The sequence below is a fragment of the Penicillium diatomitis genome (genome assembly GCF_028827545.1).
Source record: "Penicillium diatomitis strain IBT 30728 chromosome Unknown utg000002l_segment0_segment0, whole genome shotgun sequence".
NCBI classification, from domain to species: domain Eukaryota; kingdom Fungi; phylum Ascomycota; class Eurotiomycetes; order Eurotiales; family Aspergillaceae; genus Penicillium; species Penicillium diatomitis.
In genome coordinates this window covers 1,463,248-1,476,736 of record NW_026623174.1, presented here as the reverse complement: position 1 = coordinate 1,476,736, position 13,489 = coordinate 1,463,248, and the positions used below count along the sequence as shown (strand labels likewise).

The following is a 13,489-nucleotide window of genomic DNA, read 5'->3' as shown; positions in this document are numbered from 1 at the left end:
TGTTTGATCTCAGTATCATCATCATGAATGGGGTACATGATCATTTCTCGTGCCCGATTTTCCCGATTTTCCTTCAATCCACTTATTTTTTGTAATACTCAGCAACCCAGGTCTTAATCTGAGCCACTTCAGCATCAATAACCTTCTGCACGCCCGCATTCACTGCGCCATTCTTCAGAATGAGATCTGAGCAGTGGAAGCCTCCTGGGATAATGTTCAATGGGGCAGAAGGACGGGACTTGAGAGGGCCACCGGGGCGGTATTCGGAGGACATGCCCGAGGTTCTCCAGGGGTCGAATTCTCTGTAGATTCATGTAAGCTTTTGTTCCTGGTATTTGCGTCATCTCGAATGAATCGGTAGTGGAGTAATTGTCTTACCCGTTGGCCCAGATCAAGCGGGTGGTGTCGGTCAGATCCCAGCCCTTGGTCTTCTGGTTGACATCTTCGGCATCTTTACCCTTGGCGCTGGCAAATGTGAAACCGTTGACCTCGGGGAAGTAGAGGGAGCACTGCCTCTGCCAGTACTTGGCATCGACGGAGCGAGAGACCAGGCTCTGGACGTGCGACGGGGCACCACTGTACAGAGAACCATGGTGTCAGTTAACGCACAGTAGGAAGGAAGTATCGGATAAGGATGAGGGGGAATGGGATGTCATACTCTTGCCAATAGAAGAAGGGCTCATTACACAAGAACCATTGCCATTGTCGGTCTACGGTGTTCTTCAAGCTCACGTCGGTGAATATGGGGCTGGACGCGTTGTATGTGTTGAAGCAGTCGGTGCTCATAGGGTCCGACCAGTAACCGTAATTGGCGCATGCTGGCATTGGCGTTAGTGTTTGCAAAGTCCAAGATCTTTTATACATCTCCAACGTACCGCCAGGAAGATAGACACTCTTGAACCACTTGGCATAGCCTTCGAGTGCTTTCTTGGTACCGACACCGTCATGCCCAGGGATTTTGCCGTGTCCAGCATCAACGTTCTATTTCAATGACAGCGCATGGTCAGAAAGATCCCAGACGAGGCTTGCGACAAAGGATTCGCGACTTACCTCGACATAGTCACAGAATTGGAAGAATCCAGAGTAGCCCGTGTAGAAGGTGTTTGATTGCCACAGCCAGGGTCCATTCTCAAGAGCACTAGACAGGAAAGATTCAAATCAGCTTCTGAAGTCTGTGGCCGCTTTTCTTTGGGAAAAAAAAATTTTTCTTACCTGGCAAAGTCATCAAAGTGCTCGATATCACCGAGGCCAAACATGTCCTTGAGTTCTTGCATCTTCTTCTCGTTGCCAGACTTGTTGATCTTGTCGATGTGATCCACAACTCGGCTGACATCACGGCTGCAGTTCTGGGGCATACCCTGCTGAACTGGAGAGAAGTATTGCCACTTTACGGGCTGTTAGCTTAGCCCATCCTTCATGAACTGACGGTGGGGCAGGTTTGCACGGACGTAGTCATAAATTGCCTCGACAGGTGCGCTGGACGCGTGGTAGGCCCAGAAGGTTCCAGGGGCAGTAGACTCGGTCCAGGCAGCGAGAGCACCGCTGTAAGAACCACCACTCATGACCCAGGGCTATTGATTGCGAGCAGAAAGTCAGATTCTTGGCTCGTGCCTGCTTTGGGGGATGCGAAAGCTTACGGCGTTCTGGGCGTTGCTGCTGCCATTGGTATCGAAGGGAAGCTCAACATTTCGGGCAAAGTAGTTGAGGTCCGCAATCGAGTTCTCTAGGGTCAATGCTTGCAGGTTCTCGGTGGTCAACTCCGCATAAGGAGAGGATTCTCCCCAATAACGATCTTTATTCGGTGGCAAGTTAGTTGGCTTTCACTACGCTTGGTATGAGAAAGGAAAAGAAAAAAGACGATGGCTCACGTTCGATCATCACTACGGCACCCTTGACTTCCTGAGCATATCGGCCAGTGAGAGTCCGATTGGTCAAGTAACCTGTATATTCATCGGCAGCTGATTCACCAGGCGTGAATAAGATCACCTAGCAACAATCACGATGAGCAAATTAGAAAATGCAGGAGGATTGCAACGGAAGAGACATCTCATACCGGAGAACCCTCTCCAGCCCACCATTCGGAGCTCCACCAGTAGCGTTGAGAGAAAGTTCCCAAACCTGGGTTCTTGTGGTCGATCAATTGCTCGAAGGTGGCTGCACCCTGAATGGCTTGTGAAGTATCGACCGCTGGAGGAGGAATAGGCTTGGGGGCAATCGCTGCTTGAGCGGCCGAGGCACACAGCACAGGGAGCGCAAGGCGAATTGAGAAATGCATTGTGACTCGACCGCGCTAATATCGGATAGGGTCCTGCTGGATCACTTCCATGGCTTCATCCTGGTGCAGGGATGCGAGCACTTTATATACTCACCACTCCGGCTCGGACTCCGTCCTCTTGAGCGGTGCCGTGACTACATTTTTTGTTATCATTCTGGCCGTTGTCACGGCCGACGATCCACCTCACGGAGGACGCTTGGATGAATGGGGGAAGAACTTCTGGGCCGATGCGCTCTCGAAGCGGGGGTGATAGCGCAGAAGGGCCTTCAAGAAGTCTTCAGCACGAGGACGAGGAGGCTGAGCTATCACGCGATTGAGCTAGCTTCTAGTTAGCTGCATATCTCGTGCTCCACTCGGATCACGCCGTGAGAGTAACGTGTTCGGAGAGATCGATTAGATGAACGCCTTGCCACACATAGCAAGATAATATTGATGAGAATGTCTGCTACCGGAGTAGTCGTGATGAATACCAACGCTCATTCAATGTGACACTGAACCTCTCATAATGGGAATTGATGATGGCCATTGGCACCTTCCTCGTCTCCGGTAGCTATCTCTGCAGCTTCTGTGCGAGTTTGTCCAGTTCAAGGGCGAGATTAGTGCATGATACCACCGTCGGTCGTCCGTAGCGGCAATCAACCGAGGGGCACATGGATCCGCTCGACTGGGAAGGAGGAGAGACGATCTACATGCATTGGTCAGATAACAACTAGCATCACTCTATCGATGCAAGATAACTTAGCCGTAGTCGTCAGCGAGACAGAAAGAACCTCTCAACAGGAGACCCTTCTATCGCCATCGGGGAAACGTGCGAGATCACGGGGCCCGTCCAATCTCCGGGTGGAAGACTCCATGGCCAACAGTCTGAACTTCTCCGCAGTCCACACACAAATGCTCCCCGCATGTCGGGGGTTCTGGGCAAGCCCTCGGCTTCTGAAGAACAAAGCGATGGTTGAAGGACGGGCTTTACTTTCTCGTTGGCCTTTGGAAGCTGTGCTTCAGTGGAGACGATGGATATTGCAGTCAAAGTAGACTTGCTCGACGATGGTCAAGCTCCAGATTCGCCTGCTTCTGTCAGTCTAGAGAAAGGTTCCCGTGACTGGCATCCCGTGGCAGAAGCTTAGCCTTCCCTTCCGATAGCATCAAGCCCCCGTGCCCTGGAATGGCTGACCATGGGCTTGAACGTGCTCGCAGCGAGAGGGCCCAAGGAAGCTTTCTGCCAGCTGCATACCATTTGATCGATGTGCGCGAATTGTACTAAGTTCCGCGGATGCTCGCTCAAATTAGGTTCAGGTGGTTCGGTTCAATCAAAGTTACATTTGAGTCGTGCCGAACTAGAGACTTTCCCGATCGAGGCGGTACCTGAATAATTCCGCGGTCGGCAGTCGTAGAGTCAACCTTCGACACAGTCTGAATCTCCGTCGTGACAACGTCGACTCCTCGAAACCTTGGATGATCCATTGGCTGGTTCGACAAGCGATCTCTTCTTCTACACATCGATCACGGAACATCAATGCGGCAGTATACGAATCTAATCCTGAAACTGTGGGGTATCTTCGAATCGAGCACGTGCGAGGGTAGAAACTTGTCTATTGTCGGCGCTATGGCCGTATGGGGTATCGTATGTCTCATTGAGCGACAAGTTCGAGAAAGTAGATAGAACAGAGAGCTTTGTGACTTGGAATTTGCTCGAGGAATAACCTTGCATCATGGCACTGCTATACTCGCAATAAGCTGGCCGGACCGACTCTCGGAATCTAGTCGAACCCTTCAAACTCATCATCGTTCTGGCTGGCCGTTGTGGTTTTGGGGGCCGGTGCCTTTTCTGCTTGCCGAGCCTGGTACTCCCGTTCATGCTTCTGGCGCAATTCCTCAACCATGCGTTTGGTCTCAAGGGCCTTCTGCTTCTCCTCCTCAGGGAGCTGCTCCCACCGCTCCTGCTCCTTGCGAGCTCTCTTGAGCTCTCTGCGCTGCAATCGCTTTTCGCGATTCTCCGCATTGTGACTCCACGATGCATTTTCAGTAGCTCGCCGTTTGCGAGTATCGTCCTTCTCCTGTGAGTCGCCCTGTGCGGCTTCTTCCATGGCCTCTTTGCGTCGCTTCTCTCTTTGCTTGTCCTTGTAGGCATAGTTGTCCCAATCGATTTTCATTCCCAGCGTTTTATCGCCAGTGAAAGTACGCAGCTCGGGCATTTTAGGAAGCTTGAGGAGCCCCCACGCTTTTCCAAGCGCCTCCCAATCAAGGTCGGCCACACGGAAAATACTGGCCGCTTGATGCTTGCTGTAGCTACGAAGCCAGCTAACAAAGGCCTTTTGACCTTTGTCGTGGAGGGCGCGGTCCTTCAACATAACGTTCCGCACCTTGCGTGTGGCAGCAGCAGCCGCTTCGTCACCATCCGACTCTGGGAGACTGTAGGGCGCAACAGGCGTCTTACGCACCTCCAGGAAGGAGACGTAGTCTTCTTCGCGACCGGGATGAAGGAGGACAATACTGAGTCCTCGTCGTCCAGCCCGTCCCGCCCGTCCACAACGATGGATGAATGTCTTGGGATCGGAAGGAGGGTCGATTTGCACAACGAGATCTACGGACGGAATATCGAGTCCGCGGGAAGCAACATCGGTCGTGAGGAGGATTGCGGGTGTGGTAGAGGTGGTGAATCGGGTGAAGTTCTTTTGGCGGGCGTTCGCAGGATGCTTTCCATGAAGCGGGACAAGGGTGTATTTTGGGCCCAGGATGATAGGCAGGATGAGCGCGAGGTAATCCACGCTAGAACACGTGGAGACGAAGAAGATCGTTTTCAGCGGGGTAGGCTGAACTGTGGAGAGAATCTGTCTTAAGACGGAGAACTTGTGTGCTGGAGGGGCCGTCAAATAGGTCATTTGGAGACTTGGAGCGATCTTTTAGCATGCGCAATCAAAAGGCATAAAGGACTTGGGTATTGGAGAGCTTCATACCTCGCAGGTGTCCGTTTATCCTCACCACCGGCACCGCCCTTGACCTTGACAGCGACCTTGACAGGGTTGCGCAGGCCCACACGGACAATCTGATCGACAGCTTCACTGATACTGGCACTGAAGAGACCGGTTCTCCGTTGTTTAGGTAGGTGGCGCAAAATTCTTTGCAAGTCCTCTTTGAATCCCAAATCTAACAGGCGATCAGCTTCATCTAATACAAGCATTTCGAAGGAAGACTGCGAGCAGTGGACGTGGGGCGAAGAGAGTAATTCCAGCAATCTCCCCGGTGTAGACACGAGCACATTCGGGGACTTTTTAAGAAAGGAACTCAAGTCTTCGGCCGGAGAGGTAGATCCGCCAAGCAGGAGTTGAGGAACGACTTTGAGGATCGAAGAGGACGATTTGGGTCGCGACGCATCACCCTCTGGCGGATGGATGGCAGCCGCTGATGCCGGGTGGAACTCAAGTAACGATAAGAGCACTTGGTAAATTTGCGTCGCTAGTTCTCTGTACAGTATCCGATCAGCACAAGCCGGCGACCAAAGCTTCTTAGACAAGTGACGAACCTCGTCGGCGAAATGATAATGGCCCCAATGTGGTGCTTTTTGATCGGTTCTTCAACGCGCAAAAGCTTCTCCACAACAGGAATCAAAAATGACAACGTTTTACCACTGCCAGTGACTGCCTCAACAACGACATCTTTGTGCGCCATAAATAGAGGAATGGCCGAGGCCTGGACTGGGGTCATGCGAGTGAAGCCCATCGAGGCCACGGCATCAACTGTCCATTGCGAGAGTGATGGAGTGAGCGCATCCCATGCTCGCGACGACGGCGCAGGCTTTGGAGCCATGTTGGATCACACTCAGACAGATATAACAATGACAATCGGTGTTCGCTGTCGCCGATCACAAGGTTATCGACAGACTGAACAGAAAAAAAATCCCGTTATCGATAAGATATGGATCACGTGGAAGCGGCTCTGAGCGGAAACGGAGATGATCTATCATCTCGTCTTCTTTTTGCGCCAGGGTGGACGAACGCTGAACGGTCTGTCTTTATGATGATCTAAAGATCTAGAACAAGGTTCTATGAATTTGGGTTGATTTTGATACCATATATTCATTCTCTATCGATTTATCCACCCTGTTGCCCATCATTTTGTTGCTAAAAAGATCGTTGATCTCTTGCAGCGGCGCTGACACCGAAAGCGCCAAGTGCCTGACACGACCTTGCTTGGGCACAATTTGGACATCCACCCTGCCTGAATTTCGAATCCAATCATCCGCCATGGCGAGCTCTCATATATCTGTCCCCGAAACACCGCGAGTGATATCGCCGTCTCCCTCTTTGTCCGAGAGTTCTGAGGCACGTGACGGGTATCTTGCTCCGACCACACGATCAGCATCCCGCCGACAACGCCTGTCAGGGCTTCCAGAAGCCGATTCAGGATCAGAACGATCCCGCAGCCCCCCAAGCTTGAATCCTTCGTCCACGCGCGACCGTCGACCACCACGTCGATCGAATACGAACATCCCTGCCTCACCTCCAACCACCAACGATAGCCCTTCCTCCGATGGTTTCCTATCCCCGAAGCTTGCAGATGCGCTGCGCGACATCTCTCGCTCTCCTTCACCTCTTGGCCTGATCCCTCTTCACACGCGATATCGCAGTTTCATTCATCGACATGAAATTCCTCGAAAACTTCTGCATGTCTCTATCGGCTTTGTGACACTTCATCTATATAGAAGCGGCGTCCAGACATCCCAGATTACCCCAGTGCTCTTCACGGCATTGGTGCCAATTGCTGCCACGGATTTCTTGCGCCATCGCTCGGAGAAAATCAATCAGCTCTACATCCGGTGCGTTGGTGCGCTCATGCGCGAAACCGAGGTCTCGGGATACAATGGTGTGATCTGGTATCTTCTCGGTGCATATGTCGTCCTACGCTTCTTCCCTAAAGACGTCGGAGTGATGGGTGTTCTTCTTCTCAGCTGGTGCGATACTGCTGCGTCCACATTCGGTCGTCTATGGGGACGACACACGCCGCAATTGCGACGAGGGAAGAGTCTAGCGGGGACATTAGCCGCTTGGCTTGTCGGCGTTGTCACAGCAGCCGGTTTCTGGGGATGGTTCGTCCCCTCTGTGGGTAGCTTCCCCGATGACCCTCCAGATGCGTTCATGTTTACCGGGCGTCTGAATTTGCTCCCTGATTGCGTTCGAGGGCTTCTTGGGTGGGAGGCGGGTTCCGCCGCCACTACAATCACCGGCACTCTTGCTCTGGGTGTCATGAGCGCTGTGTCTGGTGTAGTTGCAGCTGGCAGCGAGCTCATTGACCTCTGGGGCTGGGATGACAACCTCACAATCCCTGTGCTTAGTGGCGTCGGACTCTGGGGTTTCTTGAAAGTTTTCGGTTGAGTTTTCAATCACTCCATCGCTGTACCCTTCCCCTTTATCTTCTTGTTTCTTCCACTTCTTCCGCTTCTTCTACCAGCGACTATAATGTCTTTAGTATTGGACGAATATCTTGCTTTCCCTCACAGTGGATTTCATCTCTGTCTAGCGAAATGACATGAGCGCACTACATGTGAAATACCTATGACCCCGTCATTGTGAAGCCCTCCCCTCTTTCCGTCCCTTCTCAACAGCGCTGAAAAACCGCCTGAAGTCCCATCCGACGAGGAACTGACGTGTCATTTGTTGATATATACATATAATCGAGAAATATAGATCTTCTCTATTTTGCATCAAATCACAGAATTCTCACTGAAGGAATTCCCTCAACCTAGGCTCGTTGAAAGTCATCATTCCAAGCTCGTTCTAGTGTCACTATGAAACTTAGGACCGCAACATTACTTGTGAACACGAGGAGTTGTGGAGACAATCGCGCTTGATCTCATGCATAGATGAAGTGACTTTCCGGGCATGAGACCAGAGCGGACAGGTCATTCCATGATTGCAGTCGAATGCGAAACTACAAGATTTGTCTTGTCACCGGGCTGGAGCTGCACATTCAGTGCTGATCTAGGCGGTGGAGCCACAAACGTTTTCAGAAGGCCTACAAATGAATTTCATCAAGATCAAGAGCGAGCCAAGAAGAAGGCGTTTGATGAAAAAAGATGCAGCCGAAACCTTCCGTAAGACTAAGGTCATTATGGAATCTGTAACTCAAAACCCACGACAAAAAGAAAGCCGACTCAGTCAGAAGTGCGAGGGCAGAACTGCCCAAACAAATTTTCAAAATGACTAAGGACGTCGGCTCCTTTCCTCTGCCATTCCCCAGCATCTACCACCTCATTCTGGTCGATGACCAACTGTTTCGTGAGGCTTTGTGGTTCTGGCCACGGCAGGCCATGGAAGTCTCCGTCGGGCAGTACTCCCGCAAGCCAGGCCACATCCTCGAAAATACTGGGCATCCCAAGTTCTGCTGCCTCTATTGGCTCAGCAGCCGGTCTCGTGTCTTGAAAAACACCAGCCGACGATGAAGCCCGAGCATTCGAGTCAAGGGTCGTGGTGCTAGCAACCTCTGGCGTCCGCTCGGTGTTTGCCAAGAATGATGAGCTATTCAATGACTTGATGTCACTCTGATCAGGAGTACCGTTAAGAGATACGCCATTGAATGATGGTGTCGACGCGCCAAACAAAGATGGTGTTGAGTTGTTGCTGCCTGGGAAGCGAGCAGATTCCCGAAGGCGACTAGGAGTCTTCGGTTTGAACTGCTCGGCCTTGTTTCGAGCACGAGTCAGAGGAGAGTACTTCTTACCGTCACCAACGTCAACGCCGGGGTCGGTATCGTTATCGGGGGCTAGATTAGGATGAGATCGGTCAGTCGGTATTCCTTGAGATGGGCCGCCTCTCGAAGACGCAAGGTGCGACGCCGGAACTGGGGGAGATGAGGGCAGTGATTCTTCAACGGTTCGATCGCTATCCAGGGAGAGAAAATGGGGAGAAGGGCTGGAGGGGAAACGTCTGGGACCAATAAACTGGGATAAGGCGCGTGTCTTGCGTGCCAAGGGGGAACCTGAAGACGAGCTATTCAAGGCCGGGACTTGGGGCCTCCGTCTCTGTTTGGTCTTATGAGACGGAGAAGGAGGCGCCGATTTCCCATTAAGTGGCCCATGGGACAGGGAAATAGAGAGTGAAGTGGGACTGAAGGGGGAACATTCGAGACCAGTGGACGGAGATTCCGCGTGTGTGTTTTGTGCCAATGGAGAGCTTGGAGACGCGACACACGGATCTGGGGCTTTCACTCCCTTGGCCTGCTTCGTCTTCTTTGACCGGGACGAGGACACCGAGGGACTGGAAGATGAGGCGTACGGATCCGGGGCATAAAACCCCCGCCGACGCTTTGTCATATGTGGAGTGGGCAGGTCTGGGGAGGACTCCAGGCTATCATGGGGAATTTTCAGGGTCTCGCGTTTACGCTTGAGACATGATCGAAGTGGGATGCGCGCATTCGAAGACGAAGTTGCAGCTGCGTTGAATGCTTGAAGCTTGGGGGAGGGGTCCGGGAAAAAGGAGAATTCAGGGATTTTGAATTTGACAACAGAACCTGAGGAGCTCGCAATATCCTGGCGCGCAAGCCATTGCTCATTAATTCTCCTATTGCATGCAGCCTCAAGGCGTTGTTGCATCTCAGCTCGTTGGTGGGCCTCTTGCATTGTCGCATTCACTGTCCCAGCCAGCTGACGGCGAAGTCGTCCCAGGGCTTCACCAAATGAAGTGAGAAACGTAAAGTAAGAAGGGCGCCGGCTGCGCTCCACCTGTCTTATCTGGGGGCTTGGGCGGATTCGCCGCCACGGTCCAGCGGCATCCAAGTTGCAGTAGGGAAGAAGACGTTCTGGAACGAATACACCATTGATCATCATACCTTTTTGAGAGCTTGAAGGAGCTCGATCTGTACTTGTTGACACGTTGGAAGCATCGAAAGTTTGAACCGCGGTGTTTGCTGAGGTGTCGGAAGTTGATTGAAGCTCTTGGGGTGCGGGAGAGAAATCGGATTCACACATCAGTTGACTTGAATCGATGGGCGAAAGATCGGGAGGCGCGTATGTTCCTCGTCTATTAGGAACGAAGCCCGGAGTTCGGATTGGAGGCTGGGCCTGACGAGATGGCCCTGGTGCGGAACGGTAATCGGATTGCTGGGTTCGCTTTTGCTGCTGGGAAGTTGAATCAACGCGACGCTTTTTAGTGGGAGGTGAGATTCCATGGGCAGCCTTGGCCGCCTCTTGCTCTGCTTCCTCCACTTGGCGCTTGACTCTGTTCCATTCTTCAGGGGTAAAGTCCTCCTCGTGAACGGCCAAATCATCTTCATCTAGTCCAAATCCACGGTTGCGCTTGCGCGGATTCGGTTCCGACGAAGTCTTGCCATTTGTGCTCTGACTGGGTCGCTCGATATGCCTGCGGTAAGGAATTGCAGGGCGTGATGCGACTTCAGCCTCAACCATTGCCTTCTGTCTGGCAATCTCTCGGGCAGCAGCCTCAGCGAGCTGCGCTTTTTTGATCTCACGGTTCCGAACGTCCCGCTGTTCCTTCTCCATGGCCAAACGAGCCGCTTGTCGACGTTTAACGAATGTGTGCTGGTCCTCATAGCCCTTGCCAGATGTTGGCGCGTCAGGATTGAGGAGTGTCCGGGCATCAATAAAAGATGAGGCGCGACGACGTCGTCGAGGCAGGTCTGAGCCGGGGGAGGAAGGACGCGACTGAATACGACGCGGGGACAGGATGTTGGAGATTTTTTCAACGGCTCTAGATGCTATTGATACCGTGGGCGCAGGGAATGAAGCGGAGACAGCAGGCATTGTATCCACCACACCTGTGGTAGTTTCCGGACTTTTAGCCTCGTCGTATCGGCTAGTAGCTACCTGAGAGCCAGCCGAAAATGGATTGGCAGACTCTTCGGAGGCGACCACGTCATTATCATGGAAGACTGTTTCAAAGATAATTAAAACTGAGCTATAGAAGAATGCGAGTGAAAAAACTTACTGGCCTGAGAGTCGTCGTCGTTCTCACCGTGGTGAAGACGGCCTCGAAGTACCGTCCACCTTCGCGACACACCGTTGAAAATCCATCGGCTCCACCCAGACGAGCCATTGACTGCCGCAGCGGGTGCGGTCTGAGGCGTCTCGAGGGAGGCCAGCGTGCCTCGCTCTGGGGTCGTCGGAGGAGGAAAATCAATAGCTGCAGTCACTGAAGCGGGAGCGTCCACATGATCCCGCTCTTTGGCAGGGTTCACATCGTCATCCGGCTTACTGTCTGCATCACCTTCATGACGGGAAGACAAGAGTGCGGGTAGCCGGAACAGGGTGCGGCCAAAGCCGTCTCTGTCCTCCATGCGCTGCGCACTCAATCTCCGCAAATGAGGGGTGCGTGTTCGACGAATTGGCGAGGCACGTTGAGCGCGGAGTACGCGCGACTGCGAGGGAGAAGGCAGCCGCGCGGTCTCAGAAGCCCGGCGAGAACGAGGTCTCGACGCCCATTCAATGGACCGTGCTGCACAAAGGAGGTTGATCAGTTCTAAATCCTCTAGCGCAGAATGTGCTGGGGCTATGTTGAAATTCAACATAGGGGTGTGTTGAGGCCGTCGAGGAGAATAAGCAGCCACGGAAGCAGCGGAATCAGGACCAGGCGCTGCGACATCATTGAGTGCACCACGGCCAATGGTGAAGAGGCGGTATACCTTCTGCAGCTTGGTCATTAACCAGCTACGTCGGGAACGACCAGTCTCCATGGCCGCGGCCGGCGACGATCCAGAGCTGGGACCAGGAGGCGGAACGGGACCAGGGGATAGAACGGGACCAGGGGATAGAACGGGACCAGGGGATAGAACGGGACCAGGGGACGAGATGGAAGGTTTGGGGGGGGGCGGCGACTCACACACTCCGGTAGCGGGAGCAGTCGCCTCAGTCTCACTGTTCTCTATTGACGGGAGAACGGTGGCTGGAACCTCGGACGATGGCGGCGTAGGGCCGGCATCCTGCGTTTCGTTACTTTGACGGTCCTGCTCGTGACGATAGTGGTTAGCCTGGGGGGTTTCTGACGATTAAACCATCATCGAAAGATATGTCCAAGGAGCAAAGGTAGGCAACCACAAGCTTGTGATATCTTCAGCTGGCATATCGCGCAACATCAAATGTTCTCACCGTCTCGTTCTGTGTCTGGGCCACAGCACCGGAGCTTAGAGCGGCATCATCAAGCTGGTCCTGCTGGGAATCGGAGGGAGAGGCGCGTCGCGCCACCTTCTTAAAGATGATATCCACGATTAGCGAGCATTATATGAAACTATCAGGTAGGACGCATACCTTTCTACCGCGTGAGGAGGCCTTGCCACGGGTCTTGCGAGTCTTGGGTTCGCGGACAGGCTGGGCAGGCTGGGCGTCCTGTGGTTGAGCAGACACGGAGCGTGTCGCTCGGCGACGACGAGGAGCAGGGTCAGGCAGCCCCTGAACTGCGTTTGGGGAGCCTGGCCCAAAGGGCTTTGAGCGAGTGCGTGGTGGCATTTTTGTGACCACCCTTGGCACTCGCGAGAAACAGAAGATTCAATCCTCAGTGGACAAATCAGTGCCGTTGGAGAGTAGGACGAGAAGAGAGAGGGCCAAGGTTGGGAGGGAGTGTTATTCCTGTCTTATTTCTGGATGTTTGTGGAGGCGCGTTGGCAGGCGGAGTAATCGGGATTTTCGTCTGTGGGTTCAGATAAATCGCGCCGTCCTGGTTTGAAAGCTCGCTTTCGAAGGCCGCCTATCTTGAGATATGATTGCGACATGCCAAAAATCATCTCCGCTCGGCGGGCAGAAAGTGCCTAGCTCGAGAGCGGTGTGACATTCAATGGCCCTTATGCCTCAGGCTTCCTACATAGTACAATACCACATTTAACATTAATATTATCCCTGAGTTCTACTGAATTTCTAAGTCCAGCAACTAATTCTATTCCATCAGCACCGATAGTTACCAGTTAGAACTACTCTCTTACTTAGTACTCTCTTAATCAGCTTGCATCGATAAGTCAACCTCTGCAGTATTATATATTCATATTTCTCAGGAAGAACTTCAGCCTCATTGGAAGTTGCCTCTGTCCTCAGCTTTGTTTACCAAACCCTAATACCGGCCGGGGCAGGTAAGAAGAGAGAGACTGCAGTCTGTAGTCTGTACCTCTACCTATAGTATAGGTCGTGCTGTAGCAATAGGATGAGGATATTGAAATCCAGAAGAAGAACAACACTACCCACTTGAATTTTGTTAATGGCGATTGCCGCTTGCTATTTGC

General features: G+C 52.7%; 4 protein-coding genes across 4 annotated transcripts; 1 reads left to right on the top strand and 3 right to left on the bottom strand.

The window, feature by feature from the left end:
- Positions 1–82: 82 nt before the first annotated feature.
- On the bottom strand, positions 83–2,275 carry N7539_001639 (putative serine peptidase; the record flags this gene model as incomplete). Its single annotated transcript, XM_056931242.1, has 10 exons — positions 83–302; positions 379–576; positions 659–818; positions 876–981; positions 1,051–1,138; positions 1,213–1,385; positions 1,449–1,571; positions 1,638–1,792; positions 1,869–1,986; positions 2,054–2,275. The coding sequence occupies 10 exons, from the start codon at positions 2,273–2,275 to the stop codon at positions 83–85; spliced, it is 1,563 nt and encodes a 520-aa protein (XP_056793273.1).
- Positions 2,276–4,032: 1,757 nt separating this feature from the next.
- Positions 4,033–6,079, bottom strand: spb4 (ATP-dependent RNA helicase SPB4; the record flags this gene model as incomplete). Its single annotated transcript, XM_056931241.1, has 3 exons — positions 4,033–5,161; positions 5,230–5,736; positions 5,796–6,079. 3 exons carry the CDS (start codon positions 6,077–6,079, stop codon positions 4,033–4,035), a joined length of 1,920 nt encoding a protein of 639 aa, XP_056793272.1.
- Positions 6,080–6,516: 437 nt separating this feature from the next.
- Positions 6,517–7,644, top strand: N7539_001637 (diacylglycerol/polyprenol kinase family protein; the record flags this gene model as incomplete). The annotated part of the gene is made up of 1 exon (XM_056931240.1): positions 6,517–7,644. One exon carries the CDS (start codon positions 6,517–6,519, stop codon positions 7,642–7,644), a length of 1,128 nt encoding a protein of 375 aa, XP_056793271.1.
- Positions 7,645–8,423: 779 nt separating this feature from the next.
- N7539_001636 (uncharacterized protein) lies at positions 8,424–12,725 on the bottom strand (the record flags this gene model as incomplete). Its single annotated transcript, XM_056931239.1, has 4 exons — positions 8,424–11,155; positions 11,212–12,226; positions 12,369–12,467; positions 12,528–12,725. The coding sequence occupies 4 exons, from the start codon at positions 12,723–12,725 to the stop codon at positions 8,424–8,426; spliced, it is 4,044 nt and encodes a 1,347-aa protein (XP_056793270.1).
- Positions 12,726–13,489: the final 764 nt, after the last annotated feature.